Source organism: Archocentrus centrarchus, assembly GCF_007364275.1.
Source record: "Archocentrus centrarchus isolate MPI-CPG fArcCen1 chromosome 18 unlocalized genomic scaffold, fArcCen1 scaffold_23_ctg1, whole genome shotgun sequence".
NCBI classification, from domain to species: Eukaryota; Metazoa; Chordata; class Actinopteri; order Cichliformes; family Cichlidae; genus Archocentrus; species Archocentrus centrarchus.
This window is the reverse complement of record NW_022060145.1, coordinates 160077-176906: the sequence shown is the minus strand read 5'-3', so window position 1 is coordinate 176906 and position 16830 is coordinate 160077. Positions and strand designations below refer to the sequence as shown.

Here is a 16830-nt window from a genome sequence, read left to right as displayed (position 1 = left end):
GTAATGGTTTAATTGAGTGAATAAATTGAAATTGAAATTGAACTGAACTGAACTGAACTTCACTGAACTTCAGCCTTTTTTAGCCTGAGGGGTAAAAACTATTGTGAAGCTGAGACCCACCAGAAGACGGCATAACATATACCATTAATATTGGAAAATGTAACTGTTCGTATTTTAGTGTGTTTTCAATCATTCACACGAATGCTGGAACTTTGGGCTCCTAACACATTCACATACAAAATAGTTAAAAATAATTTAGAGGTATTTGATTCCTTCTCTTTTCACTAAAATATTGCTCTGTGTACCCATATGTTGAATTATCCCCATCTTAACGATTTTACTTTGAAGACATACACTCAGCTTCCTGTTTTAATTCAGGGCGTATTGTGTCTTGAAGCTTCAGCATCGAGCGCTCTGTTCAGTCATCGCCAATGAGTTCGTGGTACGGGATTTATGGGAATTGTAGTCTTAAAAAAACAGCGTGTTACTGATTAAGGATTATAGTCCTGTTGGTGAAAACAAACCGCATTGTGTGTGAAAGAGAGACCATTAATCGAACTGAGAAATTTTTGAAATTAATTATTCCAGAAAGTTATATTTCTTTAATAGAAATTTATTGACAAAACCACTCTTTAAAAAGAGTGAGTTATAACACGTTGATATTTTATCACAATCTCACTCCCATCAACCACTACCAACCCCATTCCCAGTGGATGGCTGGATGGTAAACAGGATCGATGCCCTTTTCAACCGTTTTGTCTTCTGCGACAACATTGTTATGACGTCAAATCTTCGCGACAAGACACCAGAGAACTTCTACTTGTCAGTGTAACTCGGCGTTGTGTTCAAGGTTTTAAAATAAAAAGCTGTTTGACTGCGTAACATCCACAACATGGATGGAAACGAAGAACACGGCAACAGTTTTGGAATAGAAGTTATTCTCCTTGAGGACGCGCAAACAGCGCCATGCTGTTCTCACGGTGAGTCTAATTAGAATAACAATGCCAAACTGCTTTAGGAAACCTCCTGTTTTAAAGTTGCTTTTTTTAATTCTTGAAAACACTTAGAACATGATTATTCGTTAAATTACACATGTGAGCATGGTCTTTTAATACATTCTGCATGTAAATATAATAATTAATAGGGGTGCGTCTTCAAACAGCTACTCCATGTGGACAAACGTTCGCCGGTTACTTTATTAGGTACACCATGACAGTACAGGGTTGGACCATTTTTTTTTTTCTTAATAACTGCCTTGATTATTCGTGGCAAAGATTCAGCAAGGTGCAGGAAACATTTCTCAAATATTTTGGTCCACACTGGCATGAAAGCATCACGCAACTGCTGCAGATCTGTCGACTACACATCATTGCACCACATTCCTATGGTGCTCTTCTGAATTGCGATCTAGTGTCAGTGGAGGTCATTTGAGTTCAGTGAACTCATTGTCAGGTTCAGTAAACCAGTTTGAGATGATTTGAGCATTGTGACATGGGGCATTATCCTACTGTAAGCAGCCATCAAAGGATGGGTACACTGTGGTCATAAAGGGATGGATAGATCAGCAACAATATTCAGGCACGCTGTGGTGTTTAAACTATGCTGGTTTGCTATTAAGGTGCCCAGAGTGTGCCAAGAGAAAATCTCCCACCTATTATACCAGCAGCAGCCTGAACTGCTGATACAAAAGCAGGATGGATCCATGCTTTCATGCTGTTTACACCAAATTCTAAGCCTACCATCTGAATGTCACAGGAGAATCCTAAAGTCATCAGACTAGGTAACATTTTTCCAATTTTGTTATGTGCTCGCAATTCTGTAGCTTCGGTTTCCTGTTCATAGCTTACAGGAGTGGCATCTGGTATCGTCTTGTGCTGCTGTAGCTCATCTGCTTCAAGGTCCAATATGTTGGTGCATTCAGAGATGGTCTTCTGCATACCATGTTCAGCTCAAAGCAGTTTAGCCATTCTCCTCAGCCCTCAACAGCATCAATGGGGCAATTTTGCTCAAAGAACTAAAGCTCACTGGATATTTTATTGGTTGTGTCGGAAAATCCCTGAAGATGAGCAGTTTTTAGCCCCTTCTGTCAGTATATACTCAATTGTCTACATCACTTTCTATAGTTATATATTGTGCTCTAATATTTATTTTCTGAAATTTCTTGCCTAAAAAGATTATGTAGGCAGAGGCTGACTTTTATTCCACCAGAATTCATATATCATGACCAAAGGGCCCAAAATGCTCTTGCCTGGCATCAACAACCATGCAATGTTCCAAGTCACCTTTCTTCCCCATATTAATACTCAGTTTGAAGTTCAGAAGGCTGTCATGACCAGCATGTTGGTAGACTCAGATATTGGTGTAAACAGCATGATTGGACAGCAGAATTGGAGACGAATTCTTAAGTCTGTGTTTGTGTGACTTTCTGGGGTTAAACAGTAACACTTATTATTTTTCTCAGTGTAATTTTGCAAACCTTTTAATTGCATGGTATGTTTTGTCAGGTCCTACCTTGCTTTTTGAAAAGGTTTGCAAAGGAAGAGAAAAAGGTCGGAGGTTTTATGCATGCTCTGCCTGTCGAGACAGAAAAGACTGCAACTTCTTTCAATGGGAAGATGAAAAGGTAGGCTCACGGGAAGATTACATAGCTAAAAATAACCAGATGTATGACACTGATCAATTTGTTAAAATTCTCATACTTCAAAGGTTTCAGAAGCCAGACTGTTGGCCAGAGAAGCAGAAAACCAGTCAAAGAGGCCCCCTTTCACCCATCAGGAGTACTGGAATAGGTGATAATTTGCACTGAACTTTTGTGAAAAAAAAAACAAAACAAAAAAACTGACTTTGTTGACTTTTGGGATGTTTTATAATTTGCCCCTCAGATTTCAAAAGTTTGCCTCCCTTCCTCTTGATGAGAAGTTGTTCTGTCAGGACTGTCAGATTCTGCTCCTGCCAGGAGAGCACAGCGTTCACTCTGCTCATAGATCCACTCTCATCACTGCAGCACAGCTGAAGAGGCCCAGTGTGCTGCTGCGTCCACTGGACAACAAGAAGAGCAATGCCCAGTACCTTTTCACCGAGCGCAGCGCGCACTTTCTCCTGGACACCTTAGCTGGTCTGGGATACAAGAAGATGCTCTGTGTGGGCACACCCAGGTGAGGCATGTGTGACCTTTGAAGGTATCAGAACATTTGATTCAGTTATAGTGGAGCATCTTCTTTTGATGGATCTGTTCAGCATAAGCGGAGCCATTATGTAAACTAAAGTATGTAATTTGACTGTGACAGACACAACCATTATGATGAAAACACTAACCAAATCCTGAGAATTTCTGCTGTTAGCTACCGGAATGAATTGCTATTGTCACAGTTAGCTAGTGGCGCAGCCATTAGCACAGTCGTCCGTTACCAAGGGGGACCCTGCCTGGTTGCCCCCTGTATATACCAATATATCAACAAACAGCTAATATCAGTGATATATCAGTCGGCCTCTTATCCTTAAAGCACGCCTAAAGATGCATCATTCTGGGAACTTTTGGTAAGTTAAATGATTTCCTAATCTGAGCCACAGCTGACAAAATACAAGGTCAGTACTAAAAGCATAGCAATGATCCTTGAGGAAAGAAAATGAGACAGTGGACAGTTTTGATATTTTGTGGTGGTCTAATTGTAGGTTTCAATATTGGTGTAAATGTTTCAATGTTTCAATGTTTACACCATGGAGGTTTTTCACTGCAGTGACCATAAGCTATTTTTTCCAGCATAGACACATTTTTAGTGTGTCCTAAACATGTTTTATCCAAAGATGGAGGTTCACTAGATAAAATGAACTTTTCTAATTTTTATTTTTGTTAGTTGGGTTTCATTCACAGACAGAAATAACACTGATGCATTGATTTCTGACAAATAGCACAGACTCATTGCCTTCATTGTACATGTGTGGCCCGAAAAGCCGAAATTGTATGCAGCCTTATTCAATAATCGGTGTAACTGTCATATGATAAAAACCTAAATATTTTGATTAGTCAAATCTCAGTTAAATGTTGCTAATGTTAAACAGTTAGAGACCTTTTTCTTTGATTAGTAATGATTGTTGCTTTTTGGGTCAGACTGCAGGAGCTGATCAAGCTGCGAAATCTGGAGCAGAAACACCAGCCAATGAAGAGTCTCCTGCTGGACATTGACTTCAGGTAAGTTTGTCTTATTTTATTACCGCCACCAAGGAGGTTATGTTTTTTGTAGTGTTTGTGTGTCGTTCTGTCTGGAAACACGATTTCTCAAAAAGTTTTGAATGAATTCTGATAAAACTTTGTGATAACCAATTAACTTTCTGATAAAACTTTCATTAGGTCCAACTTTGTATTATATTTGAATTAAATGTCTTTTATCTTTAAAATTATGCTTAAAATTCTCCTGCCTTTGTTTATATTGGCAACATTTAGGAAATGATACTGGTATATGGGGATTCTAAATATCATATTACGGTTTGCATCCAAATATGTCACATTTGACCTCTGACCTTACTTTTATATTTCACATCTGCCTTTCTTTCAAGTTGACCCCAAACTGTGTTGTCTTAAAAGAGTATTGTCAAGAGAAAGAGCTGCCTAGTTACTTTTGAAATATACTGTTATTATTCATGTCTAGAATAATAATACCTATTGTCCATTACCTATTCCTACATAATTTGTGTAATCAAAGTAAACATCTATCATGCTACCCTTACCTGATTTTTACTGTAGTACAGACTTCTTAAAGTATATTTTAAAAGAACAAAGAAAACAAAATTAATATATGCACTTGTTTGTGGCACTTGGAACTGTGAAATCCAGCAAGGTCACCAGAGTGGCATTCAGTATTAGTGTGACCAAAAATGTGCCTGAGGTGATTTTTTTTTTGTTTAAGTCAGGGACATCAATGCTTTGTGCTGAACATTTTGAAGTCTGCAGTATCAAATCTGCATTACATACAACATTTACAGGCAACAAAAAAAAAAACAAACACTCGCTGGAGGCTGGTTGAAAAACTTCATTTCCAAACCTGAAAGTGATGCCAAAAAAGCCAGTGCATGGGACCTTAACCCTCCCAGGTCCAGCAAGTCAGCTCCATGCCTAACAGAAGAAGTGCAGTCATGGTAAATGGACTGGTTCTTCTTTTGGTTCTACTTTGAGCACCCAAAGCACTTCATAAAACACGCCTCATTTACCCATTCATGCACATTCATACAAGAACTTCTTTCTACGGTTAAGTATTCTAACATTCACACACATTCATACTCTGACAGTTGCATCAGAGAGCAACCTGGGGTTTAGTATCCTTCCCAAGGATACTTTGGCATGCACACTGGAGCAGCCAGGGATCCAAGTAACTCAATGAACATCTAAGGAGAATTGTAAATTTACACATGTTGGGAAAGTCTCAAACCTTCTGATTTGTAGGTGACCTGCTCTATCTCCTGAGCTACAGCCTCCTGAAAAACATCTTTCTGATGATAAAAAACAGCTTCTGCTCATCAATTGATGAGCTACGTCATCAAAAATGACATTTTTGTTATGTATAGGGGTGATTTACCATACACCTATGCAAAGTAGTACATTGGTAATGTGCTTAAACTTTAATGTTAGCCTTTATCCATTCCAAAAACTGCTATTGATGTCTGTTTAGGATCATTGTCCTGTTGGAACACCAAATTGAGTCTCAGTTGATTTGAGGTGAACTTGAAAAGCTTGGAGATAGTCCTCCTTCTTTATTAATCCATCCACTTTGTGCAATGTACTTGCACTGGCAGTAAAACAGCCCCAGAACATAATGCTGCCATAACCATGCAAAAAGCAGAGTTGAGATTCTGAGGCCTCCTGCCACTTGGCTACGCCTAGAAATTCTATTCATAAAAATTATGAACAGAATCAGTGACAAAGGGGAGCACCGTCGGAGTCTGGTAGCTCTGATCTTTACTCAACTTTATTTTTGTTGTATTTTTATCTTATTTTTGTTTTGTCAAGTAGTGATGGATACTTCTGTGTAGGGAAGTTTACTCGAGAAGAGCTTTTTTTCATTGAAATGCAGAAATTCTGGAAGATACCACCCTGTTCCAGCTGAGATAAAGATGTGGGTTCGTGGTTGCCATGCTGGTGCAAAGGAAGGTTTGGAAGTGGAGATATAAGCCCTTTTTGTCAACAGTCATCATGGATGGGAAATGTCAACTCTCTGCCCAACAAAAGGGATGAATTGGAGATATTGATGAAAGCTCAAATGCCGCGTTTCCATTAGTACCTACTTAGCACGGATCAACTTGACTCTGCACGTTTGTTGGCATTTCCATTAGTATCAGGTACCAGGTACTTTTTTTAGTACCCACTCAGTCTGTGTTCCAAGTGGTCCGAGGTGATCCAAAAATGTGACGCAGAAAAACAACAGCATGCCACTGATTGGCCAGGGAGTGTCGTCACTAGTTGATTCATGAGAGCGACTCCTTCACAAGAATCAACTGCGCCATTTTTTTAAACCTGACAGCAAGAAAATTAGGGCAGCACATTTTTAAACTATCTTGTAATATTGTTCCTCTCCCAAAATGTGTCACTACCAAAACATGGAATTCATTTCAGAAAAAAAAAATGGTTCTGCCTTTGCATATTTTGCTTCAGTAGTAGAAAGGGACACTGGCAATACTTGCATAAATCAGAGAGCAGAAAAAAGAAACAAGTATTTTGTTTGGTATCATTTTAACCTAATGAAGTATGCCTTGATTGGCCCACTTTGTTCTTTACTGCTGCCTAAATACACGTAAATTTCACTCACTCTGCTACTCTAAATGAGTTAGTCTAATGGCATGTAGGTGTAATTATTTTAGTACACAACAGTAGAGCCTTCCTTTGCAGTTGGGCCTTGAGATTTTTGGAGATGGAGGAGAGTGTTTTAAGAAGCCTCTCAAATCTCTCTTCATTCAGCCTCTTCTTAGGGCTGGAAGAGTGGCCACAAAGATCAAAGTGAGGTAGAAAGATGTGATTTAGAGTTATACAGTGATGAAGCTGCAAACTTAAATGGTGCAGTGACCCTCATCTCATTCTCAGAGTGACCCTTTATAGGAGACACAAGCAGAAATACTTGTTCAACCATAGTTACCTGCAGGTACTGTAGTTTTAAATGGCTTTGTCATATAAATTAGACCTTGAATTCCTTCACCATGGTGCTTTTACTCAGCATTCTCTGGATGCTGCTGATTCTCTTGATGACCGGTTTATGGTGTTAATCCCAGTTCTTCAGAACCTGGTCCAGCTTGTTCTTTGTATGCCTCAGGTCCAGCTCCAGAGAATCCAGGATGATCTGTGGTCTTCTTCAGGGAGGAACGTGATGGAAAGCGCATGTTATAAGAGTTTATATATATATATATATATATATATATATATATATATATATATATATATCATCAGTCAGTCTGCAGTCTTTGAAATTAGTGTTCAGAAGGCTGTTTAGTAATTGTTCAGTCCTGGTAGTGTTTGTTTCTTTACTTACTTACTTAGATCACCTTGTGTTTCTTAAGCGACTGGATGTGAGCCTCAGTCTTGGGTCTCCCAGCCTGACTTATGGAGGTCATACCATAACCCACAGAAGCAAAAGTATCTGTTGCCAGCTCTTTTGGCAACACGAGAGCAACTTAATTAATATTAGGCACCTGCTTTTAGTGAAGGCAGCATGGTGGTGTGGTGCTGCCTCATAGCAAGAAGATACTAGGTTTGATTCCACCTTGCCCCATTTGGTGGTCTGGTGAAGCCCCTGGCCAACAGTTTTTCTTGGATATCTCAGGCATGGAAGAAGTGGCAGAGCTCTGGTCAGCATCACTGGGGTCTTTCTGTGTTGAGTTTGCATGTTCTCCACATGTCTGCATAGGTTTTCTCTGGGTACTCCGGTTTCCTCCCACAGTCCAAAGACATGCAGTTACTGGGGTTAGGTTAATTGGTGTAAATATGACTGTGAATGGTTGTCTGTCTTTGTGTTAGACCTGTGACAGGCTGGTGACTTGTACAGGGTGTACCCTGCCTCTCATCCTATGACGTGCGCACACATGGAGAGGAAACCAGTTTATGGTTAATGAGAAGTTTGATGAAGCCTGTGAGTTCATGCCAAGCTTTCTGCAAAAACCCATTCTAGGACATAGTCTCAAGTCAGATCTACTGTAATAATTTTTACAGCATTCTAAATATTTTTCGTTCAAATTTTACATATGTTTCACATACAGAGTTAATAAAACTGTTCTGTTTTGTTGTGTACCTTTTAGACCTCTGCATGATAAAGGTAATATATCTGGACTAAAGGAAGATCAAATATTGTTGTTTAAAGCAGTTCTTTCTCTGCTGTCTGTTTCTGGAAGCATTGTGCAGGCTAGAAGTGCAAGATGGGTATATTCCCGGGTTATACTCTTTAGCATGTAGTCAGACACCTTATCCTTACCTGGTGTGTTCTCACCTAACTTGGTGACACAAGCAGTAGATAAGTTCAAACTTATGTTCTTTTTTTCTTTTTCTCCCAAAATACAAGATAATCTGTTGCATAATAGAAAAGCCAAATAATTAATCATTTCTTTCTATTTCAGATATGCTCAGTTCTACAGCCAAGATGAGTTCTGTCATTACAACATGTTTAATCATCACTTTTTTGGTGGAGAGGTACGAATTGAGCCTATGTCCAGCTTTATTGAGCCAAGCTTTCCATATGCAGCTCTGTGTGACAAAGCCTGCTCTCTTATCAGTCATCCAGTGCAATCCTGAAGGCCTTCCTCAGAGACTCTGATAAGGAGAAGGTGGTAATGGTAGCTGACCCTCCATTTGGTGGTCTGGTAAAGCCCCTGGCCAACAGTTTTTCTCGGATATCTCAGGCATGGAAGAAGTTGCAGAGCTCTGGTCAGCATCACTGTGGACCTTTCAATGTGAAACATTTTTGTTTTTTAAAATCATCCTTCAGTTAGATGGATTTCTATGTACAGGTTGTAAACATAAAACGTTATAAAACTTTATCATTATTTAAAGTTGATATGGCTAAAATGTTTGCAAACATTTGCCAAGTTGCATGTTCTTCAAAGCTGGACCACCACTAAAATAAATTTATGATTTTATTTGTGTCTACCTTATGTTTGTGAATCCAATATTTTCTGTCCTTGTCGCTCTTTTTTTTTGTCTCTACCACTTCTTGAGAGTAAAATGTGTCTCTTAAGCTGTTGAAAACTTATTTGTTTCACCAGCTAATGGCTTTTTGGTGTTGGAATGGAGGTTGGTTGATGAGAAGTATAATTCTAAACCAAAATAGTAAATTGTGTAGATGGCAAAACCAAAACAGTGAGTGAGCCTAAAGAGCCTAAAAACTTTGTAGATTTTCAGACAATTCTTTTACATGCAGTCATTTGTACTGCTGTTAGTATAAAACTGTTGACTTGAGCAGTCTTACGTTATTATAGCAACAAATCACAGCATGGCCCAACCAAAGAGCACGGACATTTCTGCTACTATTAGTAACAGAAGTCCAGTGTTTGACTCTAACACACATGTTGTGTTTGTATCTGCAGACAGCAGTAAGGCTGACATGCCCATGATCTGGATCTTCCCATACTACTTTGAGCCTCGGATATTGGCGTGTCTTCCATCATTCAGCATGTTGGACTACCAGGTAACAGCAGGACAAAAGTTTTACTTCTCAGCTAATATAACTAGCAACAAGCATTCAAAAAACTGCAATGTTAGAAGTTTAGTTGTTTCTAAAATAATATTGAGTGCTGTGCTGTAATATTACTTACAGACACTTGTGTGATTTTTGTCATATTTTACTCTGAAAAGTTACACTAAATCTTACACCATCCTTCATTTCTTCATGTTTTTTAAAGAAAAATGGGAAATGGGTGCAGTGATTTATTGAAACGTGAAAAGATAAATAGAAATTCTGTATATAAGGCAAATACAGTTTGTACAATTCTAACGAGCTTGAATGCCCATATTTGATATGACCATCTTTATTTTCAATACTGTCTGAACTCTCATAGGCAAGCTTTATTGTAATTTCTTTAAAACTCTTTAAGAATAGTTCTCCAGGCTTCTTGAAGGATATTCGGAAGCTCTTACTTTAATGTTGGCTGCCTTTTATTCCATTCTTTAAGATCATCCCACACCGCTGTTGAGATCTGGGCTCTGGAGTGGCTAGTCCATGACTGATAGAGTTCATTTGTGTGCTTTTCTATATCGTTAGTGTGTTTGGAATCATTTTCATGCTAAAAACCGGGTACTGGGGTGGTTGGCAATCAGAAGGTTGGTGGTTTGATCCTGTCTGCTCCAGTCTGCATGGCAGAGTATCCTTGGACAAGATATTGAAACCCGAGTTGCTCCCAGTGTATTCATGTGAATGTGTGTGGAAAAGTTAGATCGGAAGCACTTAAAAGTAGAACAAAGTCCCATCATGCCTCACCACAGCAACCATCATCCCGTGCAAAAAACCTCTTTGTCATGCCTCAATGATCACCACCCCATTGCGCTCGCAAGAGGTTGGTGAGGAGGCATCTGAGGCAGACCACCAATGTGGCAGAAGACTCCCACTAGCATGCATACAGGCAGAACCAGTCCACGGCCCATACCATTGCTGCTGTGACCTACCAGGCTCTCGTTCACCTGGAGAACAAAGACTCCTATATGAGGCTGCTATTCCTGGACTTCAGTTCTGCATTTAACACTACCATCCAGCAGAAACTGGTGTCTAAGCTGGCAGCACCAGGAACCTCCTCATCTCTGTGGAAATGGATCTTAGACATCCTGGCCTGCAGGCCACAAAGGGTCAGAATCAAAGACAACACATCCTCCACCATCATCCTGTACACGGTTTCCCCACAGGGCTGTGTGCTCAGCCCACTACATACTAATGACCCACCCACTGCTCACGTAGTCTCGTAGTGAAGTTTCCAGATGACACAGTGGTAGCTGGTCTCATCAGCCATGGGTCAGGTCAGTGTACAGGCAGTGGGTAGAAGACCTGACACCCTGGTGTTCAGACAACAACCTCATCCTCAATGTCCGGAAGACTGAAGTGATAGTGGTGGATTTTCGCAGGACTGGTGATAGTCCTGTGAAAATCTCTACCTCACTGAGACATTCACCTGGCACACCAACACCACAGCTGTCATTAAGAAAGACCACTAACACCTGTATTTCCTGAGGAAGTTGAAGAGGGCAGGCCTAAAGACAGACTTCCTTCAGGTCCTTTTACAGTGGAGAGCGCCATGACCACCTCACTGTGTGGTACGTTGGGTGCACACCAGCAGAGGAGGAGATCTGGGTGGAGAACCATTGGGTGCAGCTTACCACCAGTCAGAGACATCAACACCACCAGATGCAGGGAAAGAGCTACAGTTCTGTTCAAAATAATAGCAGTCTAAAATGACTCACCAGATCAATCAATCAATTTACCAGTAGGTGTAGTAGAGTCATAGAAAACCAACAGACCCAACATTGATGATATGCATGCTCCTGAGCCTGTATAATTGATTAATTGAAAGAGGTGTGTTCAAAATAATAGCAGTGTGGAGTTCAAAATAATTAAAAATAATTACGGCGTAATTCCACATAACTAAAATTTACTTACAGGATAGTTACGGCCTAAGGGTGGGCCTTAAAAGAAAGCGTTACCAAATTGTATTTTATTTATTATTCTAATTCTACATTTATATTATCAGAGTCACTTCCTTAAATATGGATACTACACTTTCAGATAGACATTTATAGCAATTAACTTCTGTCTCAAATTGTGTGTAGTACATTATAATTTTCAAATACCCCAGATTATTCAGAAGCACATTAAGTATGATGACTGCATGATCAATTTGTAAAGTGATTTTGGGTCAAGCAACACTGTATGTGAGTGAAGAAATATGTTGCTGCACTTAGCAGGCAGTCCTTGCACACTGGTATCACAGTCAGCTGCACAGAGAAACCAGTGCTCTTAGTCCACGTCAGAGGTCATTTTATAAAGAAAAGAAGCTTGTGGTTTGTTATCTGCCTTAATGATATGATTGGAAAGAGGTGTTGTGGATGTTCTAATAACATTCCATATGTGAATTTTTCTTCAACTTTAACTTTAAGTGAAGCGAAATACTAGTTTTTTTTCTTTTGTAAATTTGCAAATTTAATGTGGAATTTTTTTCTCTGACTTTTACACCCCCCACACACACACACATACATGTTTTTTAATACATTCAGTGGTCTAATATGCTCTCATTGGAAGAAGTAATGAAGTAACTGTTTATTTCTTTCTTTCAGGTGGACTATGATAACCATCCTCTGTATAAACATGGAAAGATGGGCAGAAAACAGTCTCCTGTGAGACTCTTCACTAATCTTTCACCCAGTGACATCATCCTTCCCAAAGAGGAGGGTTACAGGTTACAACATGCTCACTCTGTCAAATACAGATGTCAATATGGATATCATTAAGAAGATGATAGAGAAGTTTTATTGTAATAACCAGGTTGAACAGGCCTCTAGATTGTCACAGATTTGTGATATAACTATAAAAAAGTATACATTGGCACAAAACTCATGTTTTTGGTTAACTGTGCAGAATAAAAAACATCTGTTTTCATCGCCGCATAAAATGGGCAAATTTATGACCCAAATTTGAAAGTTTAGGTGTTTGGTTGCAGAATAATTTTCTGTAATGTATTTTAAGGATACCTCTGCAGCAGTACTGAGAATCTATTTTTGTTTCTCACATTAGGCACAAATTTAAGAAGATGGTTAAACGGAGTATTGAAAAACTGATGGATGAGTTAATTGGTGTCATTAATTGATGGCGTAATGTCAGTTTTATTAACTTTTTTGGGGAATTTTTTGCATTTTCAGCATTTTTATATGTGGGGGAAAAAAGTCAGCAGCTCACACACCACGACTCCAAGTTTGCCTTTGTAGGCATCTAATGCAATGCATAAACACAACACAGTCAGCTGTAGCAGACGGACCTTTTTTAACTAACCTTTTTAAATGAAACAGTAATGATGGATAATAATGATGACGTGTATGTTCAACTTGTCTTAAAGTGAATGATCTTCTCATTTTCAGATTTTGCCCTTTATGTGAGAGATATGTCGCATCGCTGAACAAACATTGTGCTAAATGCAACCTCTGCCCATCCAAGGTATAAAACTAATAAGGCACTGTGTGAAGTTCCCATTCAATCTGTACATGTTACACCTGTATTTTCTCCTGGTGTTTGCAGGATGGTCGGGAATGGAATCACTGCTCAGCTTGTGGGAAATGTGTGAAACCATGTAGGTAGACTAATCACATACAAACTGATGTGCAGTTAATGCTTTCACATCACTACTTTCTCGTATTTTGCACGTTTTGTGAATTTATTTAAATGCCTTCCTTGTAAGCCTGGAAGCACTGCCAGTCCTGTGGCCACTGTGCCCTCCCAGACCACCCGTGTACCAGCAGTCAAGTAAAGGAGGGCTGCTTTAACTGTGGAAGCCCACAGCACAAACGTAAAGCCTGCTCTGTCAAATACACAGATAGGTGAGCCAGGAATCCCTTCCTGTTAAGAGTTAAATCTTGTCACTCCACTATCCCCATACAATTTAATATTTACACTTAACTTACTGGTTTGTGTGTCTGTGTTTTTGCTCCTCTAGTTATTGGGCCAAAGCCAGTGGAGGCGAAAAAAAAGGATCCCATCCGTCCCTCCTCAGATCTAAAACAAAGAGGAAGTCTGGTGCAGCTCGGAGAGCAAAGTTGTTGGCTGCAAAGTCTCTGTGAGCCCAGCAGTCATGCAGTACATTATTAACTATATAATCCCAAACAATATTTGTTTTCTTTTCAACATGATTGTTGGCAGTGTGTTAATTTTTTGTAATAGAATAAAACTTAAATACAAAGCTTTCTTTGAATTCTGAGCTCCACAAGCTAAAGTTTGCATTCAACATGAGTTTGTAAAATCAAATATGATTCAATTCAGTTCAATTTTATTTGTATAGCGCCAAATCACAACAAACAGTCGCCCCAAGGCACTTTCAGACTGATCAAACTATCACATAATCACCTCGAGCCACCAAAGTAACAAAGAATTAAAGAATTCAATCCTTTTTGACCATCGTAAGTCAAAATTATAGACAGGCACAATCTAATTCAGTCCAGTTTTATTTACAGCAGTTATTAATAAAGTGTAAAGACCCTACATTTTAGGCAGGAGTGCATTTAGCACATCATTGCTGGCCTGATTTAACCGATTTTTCCTGTAGATTTTAAGTTATATTCCACCACATGGTGAGTTGATGTTTGGCCAGCTGATGGCAGTGTTGTTTAGGTTTACTGTCTCACAGTGCTTGAAAATTGCAGTTAACGTAGAAGTATAGTGCCATTTGCACTAGACATTCAATTTCTTTTAGTGTGACTTTTCCACAGTGCACATCCAAGCATAGAAGTATACACTGTTTTGGCAAGCTGCAATGGAACAGTGGGTGTAAAGTACATAGACAGGTATACAGCACATCCTCCCAGAATTATATACTGTACACGGTTATGGTGATGATGGGGAAAAGACAGGAGTCTCACACCACCCTTTCAGCAGTGTTTACCTGGTTCAAACAGTGAAGGCTTCCAGACACAAGAGCACTTCCCTCTTTACTGTGGATATAAACAGTGACTGATTTTTAAGCTTTTATTCTGACAGTCACATGAACCCTTAATGGAATGATTCTGTGAAGCCAGAAAAGGCTGGAGACTCACTGTAGAAGGTAGTTGGGCTCATAAGATATGACCCTAATCACTCAGCAGTCAAGTCATCCCTGGGTGTTTGATTCCCAGTGGAAGAGAGGATAATACGTTTTATTTTTTAATATACTAATGTGTTCAAAACCTAACCGCATTTTTGTGGGACCCCTTTTTGTTTTGTTATTCAATATAAAACCAGAAGTCCAGGTAGTGGGAGTTCTCAATAATATTAGTTCTCTGGTGAAGCTAAACTAATCACCATATAGTTAAGACACAAATCAGTAATGGGACCTATATATCAAAGCTCTTCTCCCTTTGTGCTCATATGAGGGCCAATCCAGTGCCCACATTCTTTAGTATTTCTTTGGAGTTCCTCAAGGAACTCAAGTCAAAATTTTGTTCTAATTTTTGACTTTTATTTTTTATTACTTAAAGTTCAACAAGCATCTGTGAAAGCAAGGCAATAAAACATGACAAGCCAAAAAAATAAAAATAAGTACATTAAATAAAGACAAACTTATGTTACTGAGTAAGATAATGGTCAGGTTTTCAGTGTGTCAGTTCATGTATATTGCGCATATATAGAGGAGTTGCTTGTGTGTAATTAATCCTTTCATGCATCGTGGTCAGTACAGTGGACAGCTGTTAAAGCCGTTTTCTTGTATATGCCTCTGTTTTGTTGTTATAGTTGCATATCAGTCAACACAGTGGATGCTTGTGATCATCCCATACACTGCTACCGATTGGCCAGTCACGGGGAGTTCTTTTTTATTTGTTATTTGAATTTAATTAACAGAATCAGAATTAGTGAATATTAGCAGTAGTGACAGTCGATCTGAGGATGCAATATCATTTTCTTTTATTGGTGTGTTAAATACACATTTCTCTGGTTGAAAATTCAAATGCATGGTGTCCAGCTGAGTGGACATATTTGTAACTCCATGAAAAATAGGTTCATAAACAAAATTTTAATTGCATTTTTTTTTCTTGCCTAAAGAGAAATAAAAACATTCAGAAAAAAAAAAATCTTGACTAAGGTTCTCATGATTCATGCATGAAAGGGCTATAGAAGAAAGACACAAAGTCAGAGAAGTCTTGAATAAAAGAATGCCAACAATGAAATTCTGACATGTGTCAGGGTGACTTTTTTTTCTCTTTATCTTTTTCCTGGCTTCCAGGTGTATAATGTGTATTACATTTGCCAAAGGAACTTAATGACACAATAACCAGTTTTCAGCAAGGAAAGAAAAGCAGGAAATTTAAGCATAGTAGGGCAAGAGCCAGCACAGCATTTAAAGAAGCTAAGAAGTGATTGAAATGCTAAGCAGGGAGCAAAAGAGTTTTATCTGACAACCTTCTTCTCTATGAAATGGAAATCAGATGGAAAACAAGGCCGGAAAATCTAATTAGACAACAATATGTGAAAAATGGAGCTTCCCCCATCTGTTCCCACGTATTTGAATTCACATATCAAAACAGTCCAACGTAGAAGGTGATAATCAGGTATATGAGAAAGCAAAGGCAGGGCAGGTGTGTTGTTCACAGAAATGGAAAAAAAAGAAAGTGTGGGTTTCGGGTGTAACGGAGTTAAGAATGCACCATAATATTATTTAATTTCTTCTCTAATGCTGTATTTTATTTTTCAATATATATATATGTGAATTTTGTCGATGTATTTTATTTTGAAAAACCGGAAGTGTGCTACGCTCCCGAACGTTGGGTCGCTTTACTTTCTCCCTCACAACGCTGTGGTGACTGGTGAGTAGGGTTTAATATTTTTCCCGAAAATGACATGAATCAAATCCCGGGAAATGACGAGCCATTTCCCGGGAATCCCGGGAAAAAGTTTATTTATTTATTTATTATAATTAGGCCTTCTGTAGCCTGTGTCGGCCTTAACCTATTGTGATATTGTAGAGGTAGCTTTCCAGCTATGTCCTGTTATGCCCAGTAGGGGGCAACGTCGGCTTGATTAATGCAATAAAACCTACATCTCGACATTTGAGTGTTCGAGCTATGCGGTGTTGTGTCGTTCCTCAACACTCCCTTAACAAATATAATTAGAATATTCCTCCATTGTACATGGAATTATACCA

At 39.0% G+C, this 16830-nt stretch overlaps 1 protein-coding gene across 1 annotated transcript; it reads left to right on the top strand.

The window, feature by feature from the left end:
* The first annotated feature begins 754 nt into the window (after positions 1 to 754).
* zcchc4 (zinc finger, CCHC domain containing 4) lies at positions 755 to 13911 on the top strand. The gene is made up of 13 exons (XM_030722752.1): positions 755 to 980; positions 2505 to 2623; positions 2707 to 2789; positions 2883 to 3155; positions 4109 to 4189; positions 8590 to 8662; positions 8746 to 8896; positions 9556 to 9656; positions 12287 to 12408; positions 13085 to 13160; positions 13242 to 13293; positions 13402 to 13540; positions 13657 to 13911. The coding sequence occupies exons 1-13, from the start codon at positions 893 to 895 to the stop codon at positions 13778 to 13780; spliced, it is 1482 nt and encodes a 493-aa protein (XP_030578612.1). The 5' UTR covers positions 755 to 892; the 3' UTR covers positions 13781 to 13911.
* Positions 13912 to 16830: the final 2919 nt, after the last annotated feature.

Coding starts and splice junctions, on each gene's coding strand:
- zcchc4 (XM_030722752.1), top strand. CDS start 893: ATGGATGGAAACGAAGAACACGGCAACAGTTTTGGAATAGAAGTTATT. Junction 9,657..12,286: donor TCAGCATGTTGGACTACCAG/GTAACAGCAGGA, acceptor TCTTTCTTTCAG/GTGGACTATGATAACCATCC. Junction 13,161..13,241: donor GCAACCTCTGCCCATCCAAG/GTATAAAACTAA, acceptor TGGTGTTTGCAG/GATGGTCGGGAATGGAATCA.